At 36.4% G+C, this 18,632-nt stretch overlaps 1 protein-coding gene across 1 annotated transcript in view; it reads right to left on the bottom strand.

Annotated features, from left to right (window-relative positions):
* Positions 1-18,632, bottom strand: part of LOC110018007 (vacuolar protein sorting-associated protein 52 A-like) — an 84,794-nt gene that overhangs the window by 19,510 nt on the left and 46,652 nt on the right. The window contains exons 8-11 of the mRNA XM_020715216.1: positions 14,455-14,598; positions 6,920-7,011; positions 6,580-6,661; positions 6,085-6,267 (exon numbers count right to left, since the gene is read on the bottom strand). Of these exons, the coding sequence (XP_020570875.1) occupies positions 6,085-6,267; positions 6,580-6,661; positions 6,920-7,011; positions 14,455-14,598 (501 nt within the window). The remainder of the gene's footprint in view (positions 1-6,084; positions 6,268-6,579; positions 6,662-6,919; positions 7,012-14,454; positions 14,599-18,632) is intronic.

Here is an 18,632-nt window from a genome sequence, read left to right as displayed (position 1 = left end):
TACACGACGACACAAGTGCTCGAGAAAATAAGTGATGTTTCTCGAAAACTTCCTACAGACCTTAAAGTTATCAGAGGAAAGTCAATTGAATTTGTCTTGGAAAAGCTCCGAGTCGACATTGCACAACTTTCTACAAATTAAAGAGAATATATTGAAGAAAAGAATTACGACCTAGCAGATTACATGGAAGGTTATTTCGCAGAAATCAACGTCATCGAGACCCGGGCCACATTATCTGCTTGCGACACTCCGCCTTCTGGTGAGAACGCCGCGGATGAGTGGCAAAATGTCATCCAGCCGTCTCAAAAAGAAAATTGAAGAAATGACAGCTGTCATGATTACAATGTAAAGACAGTCACAATCACCGCAGATGACACCTCCAGAGACAAACCAACCGGAGACCATTCATGTTGCAGAAGAAAGAAAAGAGTTCACCTCCGATGAACAACCAAAGAAGGATGCAGTTCAAGGTTTGATGCTGGAAGGAGACATCAAATAAATGGTAGCAACAGGTGAGAGAAACCCTGAATCAATTAAAAGGAGAGACATCAACTCTAAAGGGTAGGCTCTATCCCGAGGAGTTTGGTGTCAACCAATACCCCAGGGTTTCGTACCGCTTTTGTTCAAAACATTCGATGAGACCAGAAACCCTTGTCAGCATGCTGCACACTTCCGAGCAATTTGCTGCAACGCGGGGGTAACGAAGCACTTATGTTCCGCCAGTTTGTAGGTAGCCTCACCGGAGTTGCTTTTGATTAGTATGCAGAGCTACCAAATGGTTCAGTAAAGACATTCATAGAAATGGAAAAACTGAAACCTTGGTAGAGTACATCCCACGGTGGAGAAATCTCAGCATAAGATGTGAGACGCGGTTGCAAGTAGGAGTGTAAACGAACCGAACACGAACGAACAAAGCTCGTGCTCGTGTTTGGTTCGTTTGAAATTATTTTTTTTGAAATAAACTCGAGTTCGAAATTATTCGTTAAAGATGTTGTTTGTGTTCGGTTCGATTTGTTCGAAATAAGTTCGAATAGTTCAAAATATTTGAATTGTTTGAATTATCTAAATAGTTCAAATTGTTTGATTTGTTCGAAATATTTAAATTGTTTGAAAATATTGAGATTTGTTTGCATATTTGAATTGCTAAAATATTATAATACTTATATTAAATAAAATATTATAATATTTATATTAATATAGCTCATATTAATATATTATTATTATTATTATTATTATTATTTTATTATATATTATAATTTAGACGATTTAATTATTTAAAATATGATAAATTTTTATAATAAATAATTATTTTTAAGATATCCTAAATTTTTTATATATAATTATTTTAAATTATTTTATATTTCGAACAATAACGAATCGAACACGAACGAACATATCACTGTTCGTGTTTAGTTCGTTTAACAAACCAAACGAAAAAGAATTGTTCGTATGCTTATCGAACGAATCGAACACGAACTCCCTCGTGAACCGAACACAAACTGCTCGCGAACAATGAGCTTTTTTGACAGCCCTAGTTGCAAGAGCAGCAAACAGTTGAGATTCTTCTAAAGAGCATCCACGGTTCAGTGGGTTTCTTACTTAAAGGTTTTACAATCAGAGCATTCGAGAAGTTGCTTAACAAAGCCAGGAATCTCCAAGGAGAAGCAGAGCAATTTGGTTTTCCGAAAAGGGCTGAGGAGCTAGAACCAATGAAGATATTTAAGAAGAAACCTGAGACAGTTGCTGTGGTTGGCAAAGGAAAGCGGCAAAGGAAAGCGACAATTACAAATACAAGCCGAACGTCAATGGACCTTCCAACCTCCTCGTCAGAATATTCAGCAATCATCTCAACAGAGACCTTACCGGACAAATGAAAAACGAGTTCCAACCATGAACGCTCGATCAAACAGGATATACTCTTTTAAAGATGAAGCAACGAAAAAGATGTTCCGCAATTTGATCAAGAATCCCGAGTTCAGGTTATCCAAGCCAAAGAAACCAGTCGAGGTCAATAAGAAAAGACATCCGAGATATAGCCCTTACCACAGGTTCATTGGACACACCATATAGGAGTGCTGCAGTTTCAAATACTTGCTTGAGGAGAGTTTCAAGAGTTGGAATATAACGATCCCAAAAGAATATTTGAAAAGAACTTGAAAGAGGTTCTATCGATATGATTTCGATCGATCTATTTGTTCCAACTTATTCATGCACAAGTGGCAACAGATGAGAGGCCTCTTAACTATACTACTATTGTTGTTTAAAGGGGATATTAGCAGGATCGATGTTAGTATGTCTCATCCCTCCCACCGCAACAAATTAAAGAAAGGATAGAGTTTGTTGTCGCCCTGAATTAATCAATACTTAGAAAGTTTATCATCCCAAAAGAAAAAAAATTGGATATTCTGATATGAATATGATTTCAGGAAAAAGATTAAATTAATGTCCTAATAACTGGTCCTTCAATTTAAATAATTCAGACTAGGTCCTAAGTTGATTTCAAAATAAGACTGTGTTTGAAATACGAGTAATTGACTCAGGATATCACGAGCATTTTAATTTCCTGCCACGTGAATGAGTCCCGACTTTTGAATGAGTTATACTATCTCATAATTTGCCTTAAGAAATATTTGAGAATTATTAGTCAGAGGAGTTTAGACATTCAAAATTCTTAAAAGAAAAATGTTCAAGTAGATATAGTAATGCGAAAAAAAAGGGAGTAAAAAAACAAAATAAAAGAAGAGTTTCACTGAGAAGAAGCTTGAGGTGGACGTATAATCAAAAATTGGTGTTTCAATTCTCCTCTGATTAATAAAATTTCAAAACTCTCTTAAGAAAACTCTTTTGATATTATATTCAAGAAAAAGTTCAACGATCTTGGTCTTTTGGTTGGCTATTAATTGACTTCGAAATATTTTTAGACAATGAAAATTGTTTTAATCACATGAGCAGAAATTCTGAAATCTGCTTAGGCCCGAGAAGAAAGAATTAAAGAAATGACAATAATATTAACAATTAATGGAAATTCAACCCTGAAGTCATATCCTTCAACGACTAGCAAATACAACTCCAACGACAATTCGAAGAATGTCAGAGTGATTTCTCAAAGACAACTTGAACAACATTTACAAAATCAATGTTAAAGCAAAAGAGAACTACTACAAATGAGCTACAAAGTTGTGACCTCTTCAGTTGTGGTATCCTTAAAGATAACACATCTTTCTAGTGGATGATACTTCAAGAAGTACTGTGCCTTGTGATGTTTCAGAGACAAACTCGTTCTTAGAAGCTCAGATGTCACGCTTGTCTAAAACTGGGTCAAAATCCTAAAATAAATGTAACAAAATAAAACTCAGCATCAAATAAAAGAAGAGTCAACATTGAAACAAAACTCTGCATCTCATAAATTTTTTTATAAATCTTTGCACAGACATTTCAATAAAATTTTACATTTTCCGTACTCAGCAATATTCTCCACAATCTCTGCATTTGCAAATCTCGACAAAATTTTCATAATCTCTGCATAAACTAAATCTAAGCAAATCTTTGTTTTCACAGAATATCAGTACTTAGCATTCGGGATGGGCGTCAGTCTTACTCCCTTCTCAGCAATCTCAGTACTCGGGGGTTGTACCTAAATTCTGGTTCTCATGATATTTTAGAGGATGAGGATTTCGACATCCAATTTCGCATTGCTTTGTAACACGATATTCTAAAGGTTGAGGATTTTACATCTGATTCCGCGTTGCTTTAGAAGCCCCTCAACACGATATTCTAAAGGTTGAGGATTTTACATCTGATTCCGCGTTATTTTAGGAGCCCCTCCTATCGCAATCTTTCAAATCAAATTCAAGAGGTTGAGGATTTTACATCTGATTTCGCGTTGCTTTAGAAGCCCCTCCTATCGCAATCTTTCAAATCAAATTTCAGGGTTGGTGCAAGGTCGTCCGACTCCTTTAAATTTAACGAAATTCCAGAAGTTAAGGATTTTACATCCGATCAGGGTCAGTGCAAGGTCGTTCGAGCCCTTTAAGTTTCCTATCGCAATCTTTCAAAATCAAATTCCAGAGGTTGAGGATTTTACATCCGATTCTGCGTTACTTTAGAAGTCCCTCCTATCGCAATCTTTCAAAACAAATTTTAGGGTCGATGCAAGGTCGTCTGATTCCTTTAAATTTCACGAAATTCTAGAGGTTGAGGATTTTACATCAGATCCCGCTTTGTTTTTGGAGCCCCTCCTATCGTAATCTTTCAAATTAAATTACAGGGTCAGTGCAAGGTCGTTTGATTCTTTTAAATTCCATGAAATTCTAAAGGTTGAGGAATTTACATTCGATTCTACATTGCTTTAGAGGCCCCTCCTATCGCAATCTTTCAAATCAAATTCCAGGGTCAGTGCAAGGTCGTCCGATTCCTTTAAATTCCACGAAATTTCAGAGATTGAGGATTTTACATTGGATTCCGCATTGCATTAGGAGTCATTCCTATCACAATCTTTCAAATCAAATTCTAAGATCGGTACAAGGTCATCTGATTCCTTTAAATTCCACGAAATTCCAGGGTTGGTGCAAGGTCGTCCGATTCCTCAAAATTCCGCAAATTTTCACGTCTTTCCTCAAAATCCAGATTCAAATTGAAATCAAAATTGAAATTAAAATCCAAAATTGAAGTCAAAATTAAAAGAAAACAAGCAAAGCAAATCGAATCCACATTTGAAATTTGAAAACTCAAATTCACAGCACCAAGTTAAAATTCACTTGCTAGTTCTCCAGCGAAAACGATTCTCACTTTATTCTACGTTTTGTTCTAAGTATGTTGGCTTAGACGCCTGTGTTGTTTCAGTTGATCTTTTCGGTCAACACCAATACGCGCGGTGTGCCTGTCCGACATACCACACCTCCTATTGGGGGTCCATTTGTTGATTTGTTGACCTCGTTTTTTAGTGAGGTCTAGTTTTCTTCTTAGGGTTTAGGGTTTAGCCTTACGGCTCTCTCTTTGACTATCTTAGAGCCTTAGAAATGGGACCCACCTTATTTTAAAAATTCAACATGCTTCTTTACTCAAAAAGTATTGTACTCAATTGCCTCTGCTTATGGTAAACCACTCAAAACAGACATTCCTACTTTTAATTTTTCACGTCTATCTGAAACCAGAGTACTTGTTGAAAGAGACATTAGTTCACCCGCCTCTGAGAAAATTTCGTTGAACACACATCATGGATATTGACAAAAGGTAGTAATTGAGCATTTTTCTTCATATTGTTCAAACTGTCATATGTTCGACCACTCCAGTTCTCAATGCCACCATTTACACCCTCAACTCAGACCAAAAAAGCACAGTGCTCCGCTAGAGGTAGCGATTTCATCTCCTCCTGATCAGCTCTAAGTTATTGACACTATTGATCATCAAAAGGATACCCCGAAAGATGACACTATTCTCGCAGGCAATATGACAATCATTTAGTCCCCAATTGTAGCTCTCCCGTCTTTGGAACCTCCTATCGTGGCGGAGAGGGTGATTCTTCATACCACACCTGCCCTAGGACCTATCACCAATAATATAAGTGACAATACTTCTACTGCTTCACTACCTTCTCATCAGATCAAGCAAGCTGTTAATGTTACTCAGGCTCATGTGGATCAAGATGTGCAACAGCCTACACCTGTCCGACAAACTTTGGAATCTACTAATCAAATGAGTCAATCATCGAATGAGAAATGACAGATCTACACATCCAAGAGGAAAAAGAAGAATAAGGTCTACCTGAGCTCAGAAATCAGATGGATGATACGTTGGTTACTATGGGAAATGGTCCTCACCTTAGCAATTTGTCAGTCGGCTCACTTCCGAGGACTAGAGGCAGAGGGAGAACTAAAGTGGGATGTCCCTAGCACTTTTGCTACCTTTTATGTTTTTTTGATTTTTTACTTTTTATGTATTTTTGCTTTATTTGGGTTTTGTGTATGTTAAATTGTGTGAGTTGGGCTTTATTTTAGGCACCTTTTTGTATCTTTTAGATAGATAGATAGATAGATAGATAGATAGATATAAATTTAGGATATAATTAGCATGCCAGCGAGAAACCTTTAAAATATTTATCCTGCCTCCCAGAGAAAATACTGAAGAACGATTCTTTATTGTTTCTCTTGCTCTTAGAAAAATTCCTGTACTTTTGGTATCAACTCCAATCAAATCAGTTGACGATGCTATCTCCAGCTGCATTTTCTCCATTGCTTGTATGTATACACGGAAATGTGCACTTAAAACCTGAGGGGAAAAAAAAACGAATGACCAAGGAATAAAATAAGGATTGACTAATAAACAATGAATAACTTGGAGAGCATGTAAATTGACATCAACCAATTATGTGCCAATAAAAGAATGAATGAAAATGTACTAGAAATTAAGTGTTGTAACATATTAGAAATTACAACACTGCTTGAAAAGAGTTTAGCTTTCTTCACAACATTAAATGCGGCAAGCAACAGGTTTAACATGGTTTGCATGCACTCAAGGCTTAAAAATCAAAGATACCATATCCGTTTGTAAATAAAACCTGTAGGCTTTAGAACATTTTACCTTGTTCATTGTATCAATGTAAGCTGCACGAACCTCTGTATGAATATCCTTGTCGCGTTCCTTAAGGAAAACAATCACATACCTACATTTTAGCAGCAGTATCATTTAGTAGAGAAAAAAATTGTTCAAATAAAAAACAAATAAGAAAACAAACCAAAAAAAATATCTAGTCAATGTCAAATAATTCATAAGTTTTTCAAGCTATTTTTGTTAGTCTCAATCATAAAAATTTACCAATAATTCAAATGGAAAATGAAAGATGCAAAAATTACAAGGACTACTCGCGATGGGGAAAATAATATTGTTAATATGTGGCATCGAAATTAACTCTATGACTTACTTATATTTTAGAAGAACATTTTGCTGAAGAATTTGAATATTAGTTTTGGGCTTTCTCAAAGCATTTAGCCTTTGAACCATAAACTCAAAAACCTATATAGAAACAAGTTGCACATTAGAATAGCTGGTAGTTCCAAATAAACAAAAACGAACAAAATTGTTCCACACAGAAAAATTCGTAACTAGAAATGAAATGCAATTTCTTATTTTCATGATGCATAAATTTCAGGCAGTTACGCAACTCATAGAAACTTGTGCAACTTTGACATTCCATTAAACAGAAAAAAACTTAGCAGTAACATTCAGTTCCACTCATTGAACTATTTGTTAACCAAATTCAATCCATATTGACACAGAAAAGTGATCTTATTCCTAGCACGGCAACATGTGAGGCCACATAAAAGCTACATGCAATGCTTTTCAAGAAAATTTATGAAAATTGAATCTTTTGGAACAAAGGTTTTAGCCAATTTATGTGATCCTCTAATCAGATTCTGCCCTAGATTGACTGATACCGGAATTCAACCAAACAACAATAGGAAAATCAAATAATATTGCTGAGTTAGAATAAGAAATTAGAACCAATAAATGGAAATAGACAATAGCAACAAATACAAAACACAAATTCAAACTAGGATTCAATCCTGGAGTGGTGGTGGTCGGCTAGGAGGAATGAAAGGTGGGGGCAGGGAGGGGCTAAAATGGTTGAATGGGGTGTTAGAGGATGGCTGTTGCAACAGGAAGGAGGTTTTGGGCAGCTGTTTTGGGGACGACAGAAAGTGTAGGGTGATTGGGAGAGCCGGAGAACAACAGGCTTGCTGTATTCTGGATGGCGGCAGTGAGGGGAAGGTGTTCCGGCAAGGGGCAGCAGGCTGGAATGAGGGAAGAAGGATGGCTGGGCAGGTGGACTGCAGGAAAGACAGCAAGGCTGTTGTCCCGGGCAGCTGTAGCAGCGAAAGATGACGGCGACAATGGAGGGAGGGGGAGCAACAAAAGGAAGGAGAGGGTAGAGGAAGAATAATTCACCACCTCGAGAGTGAGATTCAACGGGAGTATCACTCAAACTCTTGGATAGAGTCTCAGAAAGGAAAAGAAGAGACGTCAGCGACTGTCCCAAACAAGCACACGCAAAAACTAACACTAAAACATCACAAAAGAGAATATACGGTAATAGGATAACTAAGAGTGGCCCCACTCTCTTGGTTGGCAATTTCAAGGCTAGGAGGGCTAATCGGTACTTCCAAAATTCGGACCAAATAGGTCCAGATCAAGGGTCACGCATTTGTTGCAGCATCATTGACGCCCCGCATCAGTTTCCCAAGGTTGGGAAATTTTGACCTCATTCATCGAAATTTCTATCTCCTTATAGCACGAAGTCAGGCCAACCTCGTTGAAGGTAGCAAAAATGTCGTAATCTCCCAGATTCTTCGATTGTGCCTCTAGGATAACCCAAATCCCACTGTCGGATGCACTTGTAAGACTCAAAATCTTACATTTTCCTCCCACTATCATGCGATTATTTTCTTTCCTTCTTTGTTGTTGCCTTTCTGATTTAAACTATCGCGATCTTTTTTTTTCCTTCTTCCTGCTGTCCCCTGTTGCCTTCCCAATTTGATCAAACCACCGCCTCACTATGATATAAAAGAGGGTTAGGACATCATGACATCACCTCACCTCACTCAAGCTTTGTCGATCCAATCTCCCTCCTCCCTCTCTCCTGATTTCGCCACAACCATCGGCTTTATGGACGAACCTTAGTGACACCCTAGCGATTAGAGCTTATCGACAATGCAACGGTGGGACTGTAGGCGTGCAGTGCCCACCAAAACTTACCTCCTCCTTTCACCTGCTCCAACTTGAAAATACTGAGGAAGGTAACCTCGCCTTTCTCCTCCTTTCTCCCAACCCGCTTGCATACGCTTCAGCTTCTCTAAGTCAAACAAATCCATCTTTCTAGGGGAATTGACTAAATCCTAATTTTAAGGCAAAATGAAGGAAAAATGGGATTTTTGCGATTCAAAGATGTCTTTACTAGTTATTAGATTTTAACAAAATATTATTTTAATTAGGTTAATTAAAGAAAAGTTATTTTAAATATTTTATAATAATGATAATAATAAATGATGATTAGTTTGAACTTAAATTAGTAAAAAAATAAGTGTAATTGTATAATTTTTATTTTTCTAAATGGTATACGATCCATAACTAAACTGTCAAATTCTTGGAAGCATCGCGTTTGTCGCCTATACTTACGTAATTGATTTTTATTAGAGGATAAATCCTATTTAAGGAGGTTAATCATTGTTATTTGTAGTAGAATCAGAATTATTTCATAAGATTGTCAATCATGCCCTTATCACTTCAATTATAATTTTTTGCTTGTTATACGCTTCAATTACCGTCTTTACTCTATTGTTGCAAAACTCCCGGTCAATCATGCCCTTATCACTTCAATTATAATTTTTCGCTTGTTATACGCTTCAATTATTGTTCATGATGAAAGCAACGTCTTTACTCTATTGTTGCAAAACTCCCGAATATGTGAATAAATCTTGCAGTTATGATATTTTCCATTCATACATTTCACTTTATGGAATTTCATGTGAACTTGTGTCATATCACAGACTTTCGTGAAGTAGTATATTTTTACATGTTATACTTGTGAAAAATTTGACATGCTTGTGTGAAGCCATGTAGATCGATGGAACACTTTTGAATATTGACTAGTCGCGCCGATGGGCCCACAGGAAATCGTGTTTCTTTGAGTTGGTATTGACTTTTTTGGTTTCATGATGTCTGTTAAAATCGACTTTATTAATATTAAATAGAAAACTTAATGATAAAAAAATTGATTAGAAACAATCTCCTGTTTTCTTATGATAAATAAGCATATTTAATGTCTACCACTCTCATGTTGGATTATGTAATAGATTTTTTATAAAGTCCAAGGGAAAATATATTAATAAGGAAGAAAGATACAGAAATGTTGCATGAGATGGCCAAAAAGAAAGCCTAACATGCAAAACAACACACACAAAACTCAAATAAAGCAAAGATACATAAACGAAAAAAAAAACAAAAGCCACAAAAGGGCACAAAGGAGCTAAGGATGTCCCACTTTAGTCCTTCTACCCCTAGTTCGCGGAAATGAGTCGGCTAACAAATTAGTAAGTTGAGTACCATTGCCCGTGGTAACCAAAGTGTCATCCATCAGATTCCTGAGCTCTAGTAAACTAGTTCGCGGAAATGAGTCGGCTAACAAATTAGTAAGTTGAGTACCATTGCCCGTAGTAACCAAAGTGTCATCCATCAGATTCTTGAGCTCAACTAAAGGATGTGTAGACCTGTCATTCCTCATCAGATGATTGACTCATTTGATCAATAGATTCCAAAGGTGGTCGAACAGTTGTAGGTCGTTGCACATCATGATCCCCATAAGCTTGAGTAATACTAACATTTTTCTGAACCTGATGAAACAGTAATGAAACAGTAGAAGTATTTCCACCTGTATTATCGATGATAGGTTCTAAAGCAAGCGGGGTCTGGAGAATCTCTTTTTCCCCCATGATAAGAGATTCCAAAGACGGGGGAGCTACAAGTGGAGGTCTGTATTATCGATGATAGGTTCTAAAGCAAGCGGGGTCTGGAGAATCTCTTTTTCCCCCACGATAGGAGATTCCAAAGACGGGGGAGCTATAAGTGGAGAATCACAACCTCTAGCGGAGCAGTTTGCTTTTTTGTTCTGAGATGTCGGTATAGATTATGGCATTGAGAACTGGAGTGTCCAAACATACGACCGTTCGAACAATACGGCGGAAAAGACTCAATCTCTACCTTCTGCCAATATCCTTGGTTTTGTGTGCTCAACCAGATTTCCTCAGAAGCGGGTGTAGTGATGTCTCTTTCAACAAGTATTCTAGTTTCAGATGGACGGGAAGATTAAAAGTAGGAATATCCACCTTGAGTGGTTTTTCCATAAGCTAAGATAATGAAGTACAATACTTTTTGAGAAAAATAATGAAATTTCAGACCAGGGAAGCGAATCAAAAACCGAATGATTGGTGGTTCCGTCTGTGGGTCAAAATTCGCAGACCATTTCAGAATCTTCATTGTTTTGTTATCAATCCATATTATCCTTCTAGCGAATAAGCGCATGTAATCATCTTCATTACTAATTTGAATGAGAATGTCTCCCATCTAATAGTCCAATTTTTCACTTTCCAACGAGGTGCATAAGTTCAAATTCTTTGTGAATGAGCTCCATTTTGGGATGACCACATAGAAATTTCCTAACCAAATTCAAACGACAGGAGGAAGCAAGTTGCATTATGTAATAGATATATGCATAAGTAATCATCCTATTCGTTTCTCAAACTGCATGTCTCATTCCTCTTGCTTATGCATTAATAAATAGTTGTTATTTACAAAATTTATATTTCAAACAAACTCCTTGATATTTTGCATAATAGGTTCTATTGAGCTGCCAGCAGAGTCGTCTCCACTGGAGCAGACTTTTCAGTTTTAGATTTATTTTCTTGATATGTTCCTCAATATTTACTTAAGTTATTGAAGTTTAAATTTTGGGTATGAGTAATCGTTTCTTGTTATCATTTCAATTTTATTCCGGTCAGCTTTCTTTCCATTCAATTGTATCAGTGAACTATTCATTAATAATAAAATTTACATTTTCTTATTTATTTGAATGCAAATCTTTCATCGGAAATATAAAACAAATTCAATCCATTTCACTATGTCTGGCGTTGTCGGGTTGTATCGTCTTCCGGACCCAATGTGTGATAGCACTATCCCCCAAAATTTATAATCACCAATTAAAGGGATTATAATGCATTAGGTCTGTTTCTAGGGTGGGACACCAAATCAACATATCTTAACCGATTAACCAATTTCTTGATGCTAGAGTTTATCCTAAAGAATACCACTTCCTCATGAATTTATCTTGCATCGGGAACTTTTGGCTCAACTTTTATTACCTATCCCATTAGGTACTGCAGATTTTTTGGTTTATCACATTCATGCATTTACAATTCATGAGATTGTATTGATCCTATTGAAGAGTTTTTTATTTTTTCGTAGTTCCCGTTTGATATCTGTTAAACCAAATCTTGGTTTTCATTTCCCTTGTGATGGATCAAGTTAGGGGGTACATTTCAACTATCTGCCTGACAATTCATGAGATTGTATTGATCCTATTGAAGAGTGTTTTATTTTTTCGTAGTTCCCGTTTGATATCTGATAAAGAAAATCTTGGTTTTCGTTTCCCTTGTGATGAATCAAGTTAGGGGGTACATTTCAACTATCTGCCTGGGATCATGTATTCTTAGGTCTATTCCGAATGTATAAAGCAATTTCGGTCGATGTGAACTATTTAAAATGTTTCGAATAAAGTGTAACCATCTCTTTGTCCAACTGCTGTGGGTGTCTCACGAAGCTGAACTGAAAATTTGTACCATGTGTACTCTGTAGAGTTTTCCAAAGGTAGTCCAAGGTTGACTCATCTCTCTCCAAAGTGAAGACAAACTAAACCTTCCTTAATGGTGGTGAAATCTAGTGGAAAGTTGTTGGTCAGGATATTATGCAAATCTCGCTGTAGTGGCTTCCTTGTGTCTGACATCAGCTCTTCCATCTCGCTACCCTCTATCAGCACCAAAACTGATCGCACTGTCGCCTCTCTGATGGCAAGAGCACGTACAACCGTGGATTCCGCAGAAGGTAGGAGAAGTATGGTTTTCATTCTTCGTAAATGAGAGGTGTTCTTGATCCCATCATGCAGAGTCCAGCAATCAAACTGTCACTGTCTCCCCAACAAAATATGACATGCATTCATGGGCCCAATTTTACACCGTACCTGATCATGCAGTTGCTTCCTAGTAAAAAACTTCATGAGGCATCTCTTGACAATGTTACAATGTTCTTCTTTGGCCATATCATAAAATATGGCCAGGAATGCCTCTCAATAGTGAAACTCAACATGCCCACCATTTGTGTAGACTCCACGTTCTTGCTACTACCTCAAACGATGATAAAACTGCATACTTTTTTCCCTTCACAATGCAATATATATGAAAGATAATTAAAGCCACTATTGCTCCCTCGCTGCCTCAATCTGGAAGACCTGTAGAACCACAAGTATCTAACCCGCATCAGCTGAAAGCTAGTACTCCTTACACTACTCTTAAGCTGCCTCTTCTCTCACTTCCTCCACTACACCCGACTCAATGAATCAAACAACTCTAATGGTAGGGCAACTGGAGGTGACGTGTAAATAACCTAAAGCATTTCTCAGGTGGAACTGTGTTGAGTGTGCTACTCTTCTTAGGCTTTTTTATGCTCTGATCAGCAATGTCGGTCTCCGAACCAGTCTTCAAAACTCTCTCAGGTGTGCTCAAGTTGATGCCTCCAGCTGTGTGTGGATGTTTGAATGGAGGTATGTGTCTGTTTTGCTTCTGTTGTCTCTCCACCTTCAGTGCCAACTATGATCATCACCCAACAACCAATAAAGCTATAGTTGGAAAACATTATCGATGAAGAGTTTCAAGCCTCCCAATTATATAGCTATCATGAGCTTCTCTAGCTCTATCAGCTCAGATTACAACTTAAGGTTCTCAAATTTTATTGTGAACTCCACTGGCAACACCCCCTAATATAGATGATGTAGCCTCAAGAACATATCCTGGCACTAGTGCGGAGGTGCGTACGTCCTCTGCATCTCCTTCATCTTCTCCCAAGTGATGATCTTGCTCCAACCTTCCTTGTCCATCTCTTCATATTTTCCCACCACAAAGACAATCTTCTTAAACTTTATGACAACAAGCTTCACTCTCCTATCAGCTAGCACGTCATTGAACTCAAAGATCCTCTCAACTACCTGCAACCACCCAATTGAGTCATATGAATTCAATCTCCCATACGATTTTTCTATCTTCACTCTCAGGTCTTCTTGTCCTCCAGCGGTAACTTCATCCATTAGCATCCTTTGATACCGAAGCCCTAAGATGGGGTCAACACATGTAACATTCTATTTTCAATGTCATGAAGAGAGCAACCATAGCATAAAGTAGGAAAAAATCATGGAGGAATTACAATTAGCAGGCTATAGATGATTGCATCATCATGTTAAGTACAATTAAAACACAAGCCAGAGAGATGCATAACGTGATTGCCACAAAATAAAAGAACCAAAATGATAAATATGACTAATTAAGAACATTTGAGCACAAAAACCAAGCAGGTTTTTCCAATTAGAAAATGCCATGTGCATCCATTTAATTCATATTCATTCAATCTACGAAGCCACCAATTTAAGTGGCAAAGGTTTAAAAATAAATGTACAGACAATGTGCAAGCATATCTCATATTATAACATAATGGTAGAATATAACCAGTACTCACATTCAAAAAATAACATGAACTGGCATCCACTATGCAATTAGAAAACCAGTCATGCGGACAATTAGAAAACTTACGTCTTTAAATCTAGGAAAAAGATGGGAAGTCCATATAAAACGACTTCATTACCTTTAAAACTGCTTTTTGTCTAAGTCTTTCAAGTTCAGGTTGAACATCTTTTAGAGCCTTCGACCCCTTGATCATGGAATCTTCTTCAACAAGTCTAAGCTTCTTGCTTAGTATCTCAAGGTTTCTTAGGTATTCATCATTTACCTGCTAAATCCAACATAAGCATTAAAATCTTCGTAGTGTTAACCTCATCTATGGCTGATTAATAAATACAAAGCAACGAACATCTAACTTAAAATTAACTGAGGCATTTTTCTTTACAATAGCAAGAAAGCCAAAAAAAAAAAAAAGCAAAAAGCCGTGAAGAAGCGAAAATTGGGGATCTCAACTTAAATTAACAGAGACACCAGAAAAGAGTTTTGTGAGTCACGGTCTAACTGATCCGTGCCCCATTGCTCCTTGAGTTGAAAGTTGTGGGTTGAGGACAAAGCTTCAAGAGTAGGAGAAGCTAAAATTGTTGGAGTGTCGTGAAGAAGCTAAAATTGGAGATCTCAACAACATATAAGCAAGCAAGTCATGGTGAGAGCTTGCTAGAGAAGGTACGAAATCTATGGTGGGTGAAGAAGAGGAATCCGCGACAGGCACGACACTCGGCCTCCTTTCGATCTTTTATGAATATCTGAGACCATCGTTGGAAGTAATGATAATAGCTCACTGTCAAAGGGAATGAGACAAAAAAAAGCAACAATGCGTTAAGGAGAAGAAGAGTTGGTGAGACTTGTGGGTTTGCTTGGTGTCTGAATTTACTAAGGTTGTCATTTATGTTGTATGGTTAAAACGTACAAATTCCACTACCAAGCAATCCTCTCTCTCAACCAATTATTCTCCTTCTATCTTCATTCTCTCCATCCATGTAACTCTCTCTCAGATTTACTCCTTCATTATTTATCCCTTTCTCTATCCATGACCCTCTATGTCATCCCTTCCGTTCTCTAACTCCCTCTTTCACTTTTCTACTTCTATTTCTCTCTCTAACTCTCCACCCTCTCCCTCTCTAAACAACCACATCTCCCACAATGTCCCTCATTCTCTACCTATAAAAAATTTAAAACGAACTTCTACAAAAAGAAAAAGATCGATTAAAGAAAAGAGAAGAATATGAATAAAAAGAACAAAAAAATGGCAAGAAAGCAAAATAAAAAATAAAAAGATAATTGTGTATTCTTCCAGCCACAATATCATGGTGAAGAAAAACAACTCTTTCTCTTATTATTCAATTGAAAACATATGCTACACAGTTATACACACTTTAATCTCTATAGTTCAGGAATATCTCTAATAGAGGAAAGATCCTGCAATTAAACCTCCTCTAAAAAGATTACCTAATATAGAAAATATCTTTATTAGATTTCTTATAATCAAGCTATCTATAATCAAACTTTCTAAAACCATTAGATTTATTACTTCCCATAAAACAAACTTCTACAAAAATAAAAAGAACAATTAAAAAAAAGAGAAGAATACGAATAAAAAGAGCAAAAAATGGCAAGAAAGCAAAATAAAAAAATAAAAAGATAATTGTGTATTCTTCCGACCACAATATAAGGAAAACAACTCTTTCTCTTATTACTCAATTGAAAACATATGCTACATAGTTATATACACTGTAATCTCTATAGTTTAGGAATATTTCTCATAGAGGAAAGATCCTGCAATTAAACCTCCTCTAAACAGATTACCTAATATAGAAAATACCTTTATTAGATTTCTTATAGTCAAGCTATCTATAATCAAACTTCCTAATATACAACCATTAGATTTATTACTTTCCATAACACTCCCCCTCAAACTTGAGCATAGATATTTATCATGCTTCATTTGTTACAAAAATAAATGACTCTAGCTTTATTAAAGACCTTTTCGAAGATGCCTCCTAGTCATTTCTCAGTTTTTACATAAGTTGTAGAAATTAAATCTTGTTGAATCTTATTCACGAACAAAATAACAATCTATCTCAATATGCTCATGAAAGATAGGGTTTGAAACAATATGAAATGTGGCACCACAATTTATAGGAACTGTCATCTTAAAACCCATCTCGGTCAAGAATTGAGAGACCCACATTAATTAATTTGAAGCTTGTGTGATTGCTCAATTCTCAGATTCTGCATTGGATCGTCACACTATATTATAAAATATCTTGTCCAGAAGCACCTTTGGTAACATAGTGAATGTTTCAATATCGTAGTGCTAACTAAATAAGCAATATCATAGCGAGTCAATATGAGATTGTTTAATTGACTTCATGCTCGGTAAGTAATTGATTATGAAGCGTCGAAGTGCAGCATAATTTAACCCCTAATTTCTCAGTGTTTACTAACAAATTCAAATAATACTTCCGTTGAGATAGAAAGTTACCCATTTTGCTTCTCGATACATCAATCCCCAAGAACTATTTGAAGGAACCCGAATCTTTAATGTTGATCGGATTTGAAGAAATGATTTCAATGACAATATTTCCAACACATCGCTTCTATTAATAATAATATCATCAACATAAGCCACCAACAAAATGATCCAAGACGCAGACTGTTTGTAGGATACATTGTAATCACTTCTACTTTTGTGTATCACAAACTCTATGTTGCTTGGCAAAATTTTCAAAACCATGCCGGAGGACATTGTTCAATCCATATAATGACTTCCGAAGACAGCGTACTTTCCCAGACTCCTGAGTAACAAACTCAGGAGATTGCTCTACGTATATCTTTTCAAAAAATCACCATGCAAAAAGGCAATCTTCACATCAAACTGGTGCAGGGGTCAATTTTTCATTACGGCCAAGGGTAAAAATGGGCGAACCAAAGTTAACTTAGCTCCTAGAGAGAACGTGTCCAAATAGTTATTCCATAAGCTTAAGCATAGCCCTTAACAACTAATCGAGCTTTGAGACAAGCTACAGATCCATCAAAATGAAACTTAGCTGCAAAAACTCATTTACAGTTAAGAGCCTTTTTGTCATAATGCAGTTCAACTAGTCCCAAATTTCATTTTCATTTAAGGCATTCATTTCATCAAACATCTTTACCCGTCATCCATAAGGGCTTGCTGAATAGATCCCGGGATCTCAACGAAGTTAAGAAAAGCAATAAAATGACAAGTACAAGATAACTTATTATAAGGAGTATCCACAGAAGGAGATGATACCTATGTCGGACTAGGATCGGGAGGAAGAGGTCTTCCGGGTTAAAGGTTAGTGAGAGGTGGTCTAGGCTTAGGCATCGGTAGTGGAGGTGGAGCTATAGTAAGATTAAACTGATGACATTATACATTAACAACTCATCAGAATTTTTTGAGGACTTAAGAAATGATAAGTCAATAAAGAATGGAGCTTATTCATGAAAGGTGACATCAACAAAAATCATGTACTTATTTAAGAGAGTAAAAACAATTATAGCTTCTTTTTGCAAACAAGAGTATCCTAGAAAGAAGCGCCTTAATGACTTCAGGTTCAGTTTAGAAACATGCGGACAAGTATCACGAACAAAACAAGTACACCCAAATATGTATGGTTCAATAGGGCAGAGAGAGTTAGTAGAAAATTAAATATGGTAGGGTACTTGGTTCTGTAAAACAGTAGAAGGCCTCTGATTGACCAAAAAAACATGTAGCAGAAAGTGCATCGACCAATAATTATTTGGGCACATTAGAATGAAAAAAAAAAACTCTACTTTCAGCTGCTCTATTTTGAGATGGAGTATAATGGTAAAGCATCCTGCTTTGTGTAATGTATGTCTGAAAACATGCAAAAAAATATTCTTTGGGAATGTTATTTCCCATAATCATAACTAAAATATTAACCTGAGCTTTAATTTTAGCACAAAAGTATTCAAAATGTGATAGTAACTTAAGTTTTCATAAAGTAAAGCCGAATCATACAAGAGAGATCATCCAAAGATGTGACAAAATATTAAAATTCATTACACAAAAAAGAGCAAAGTCCCCAAACATTGAAATAAACAAACTCAAAACTATGATTAAATCTTTTATTAACTCTGGAAACATAAGAAAAATGATGATGTTTAGCAAATTGTCATAACTCATTATTTAAAGATGATTATTGTTGAAGCTGGGGGAATAACTAACTGAAGGCATAACATTTTTAACATTGGTAGTTAAAAATTTTTGGAAAATAAAAATCTCTAATTTCTCATTAAAAAAAATAAGTAATATATAGA

This window comes from Phalaenopsis equestris, unplaced genomic scaffold (assembly GCF_001263595.1).
Source record: "Phalaenopsis equestris unplaced genomic scaffold, ASM126359v1 Scaffold000002, whole genome shotgun sequence".
NCBI classification, from domain to species: domain Eukaryota; kingdom Viridiplantae; phylum Streptophyta; class Magnoliopsida; order Asparagales; family Orchidaceae; genus Phalaenopsis; species Phalaenopsis equestris.
The sequence above is the reverse complement of the archived record's forward strand: the minus strand, read 5'-3'. Positions and strand labels throughout refer to the sequence as shown.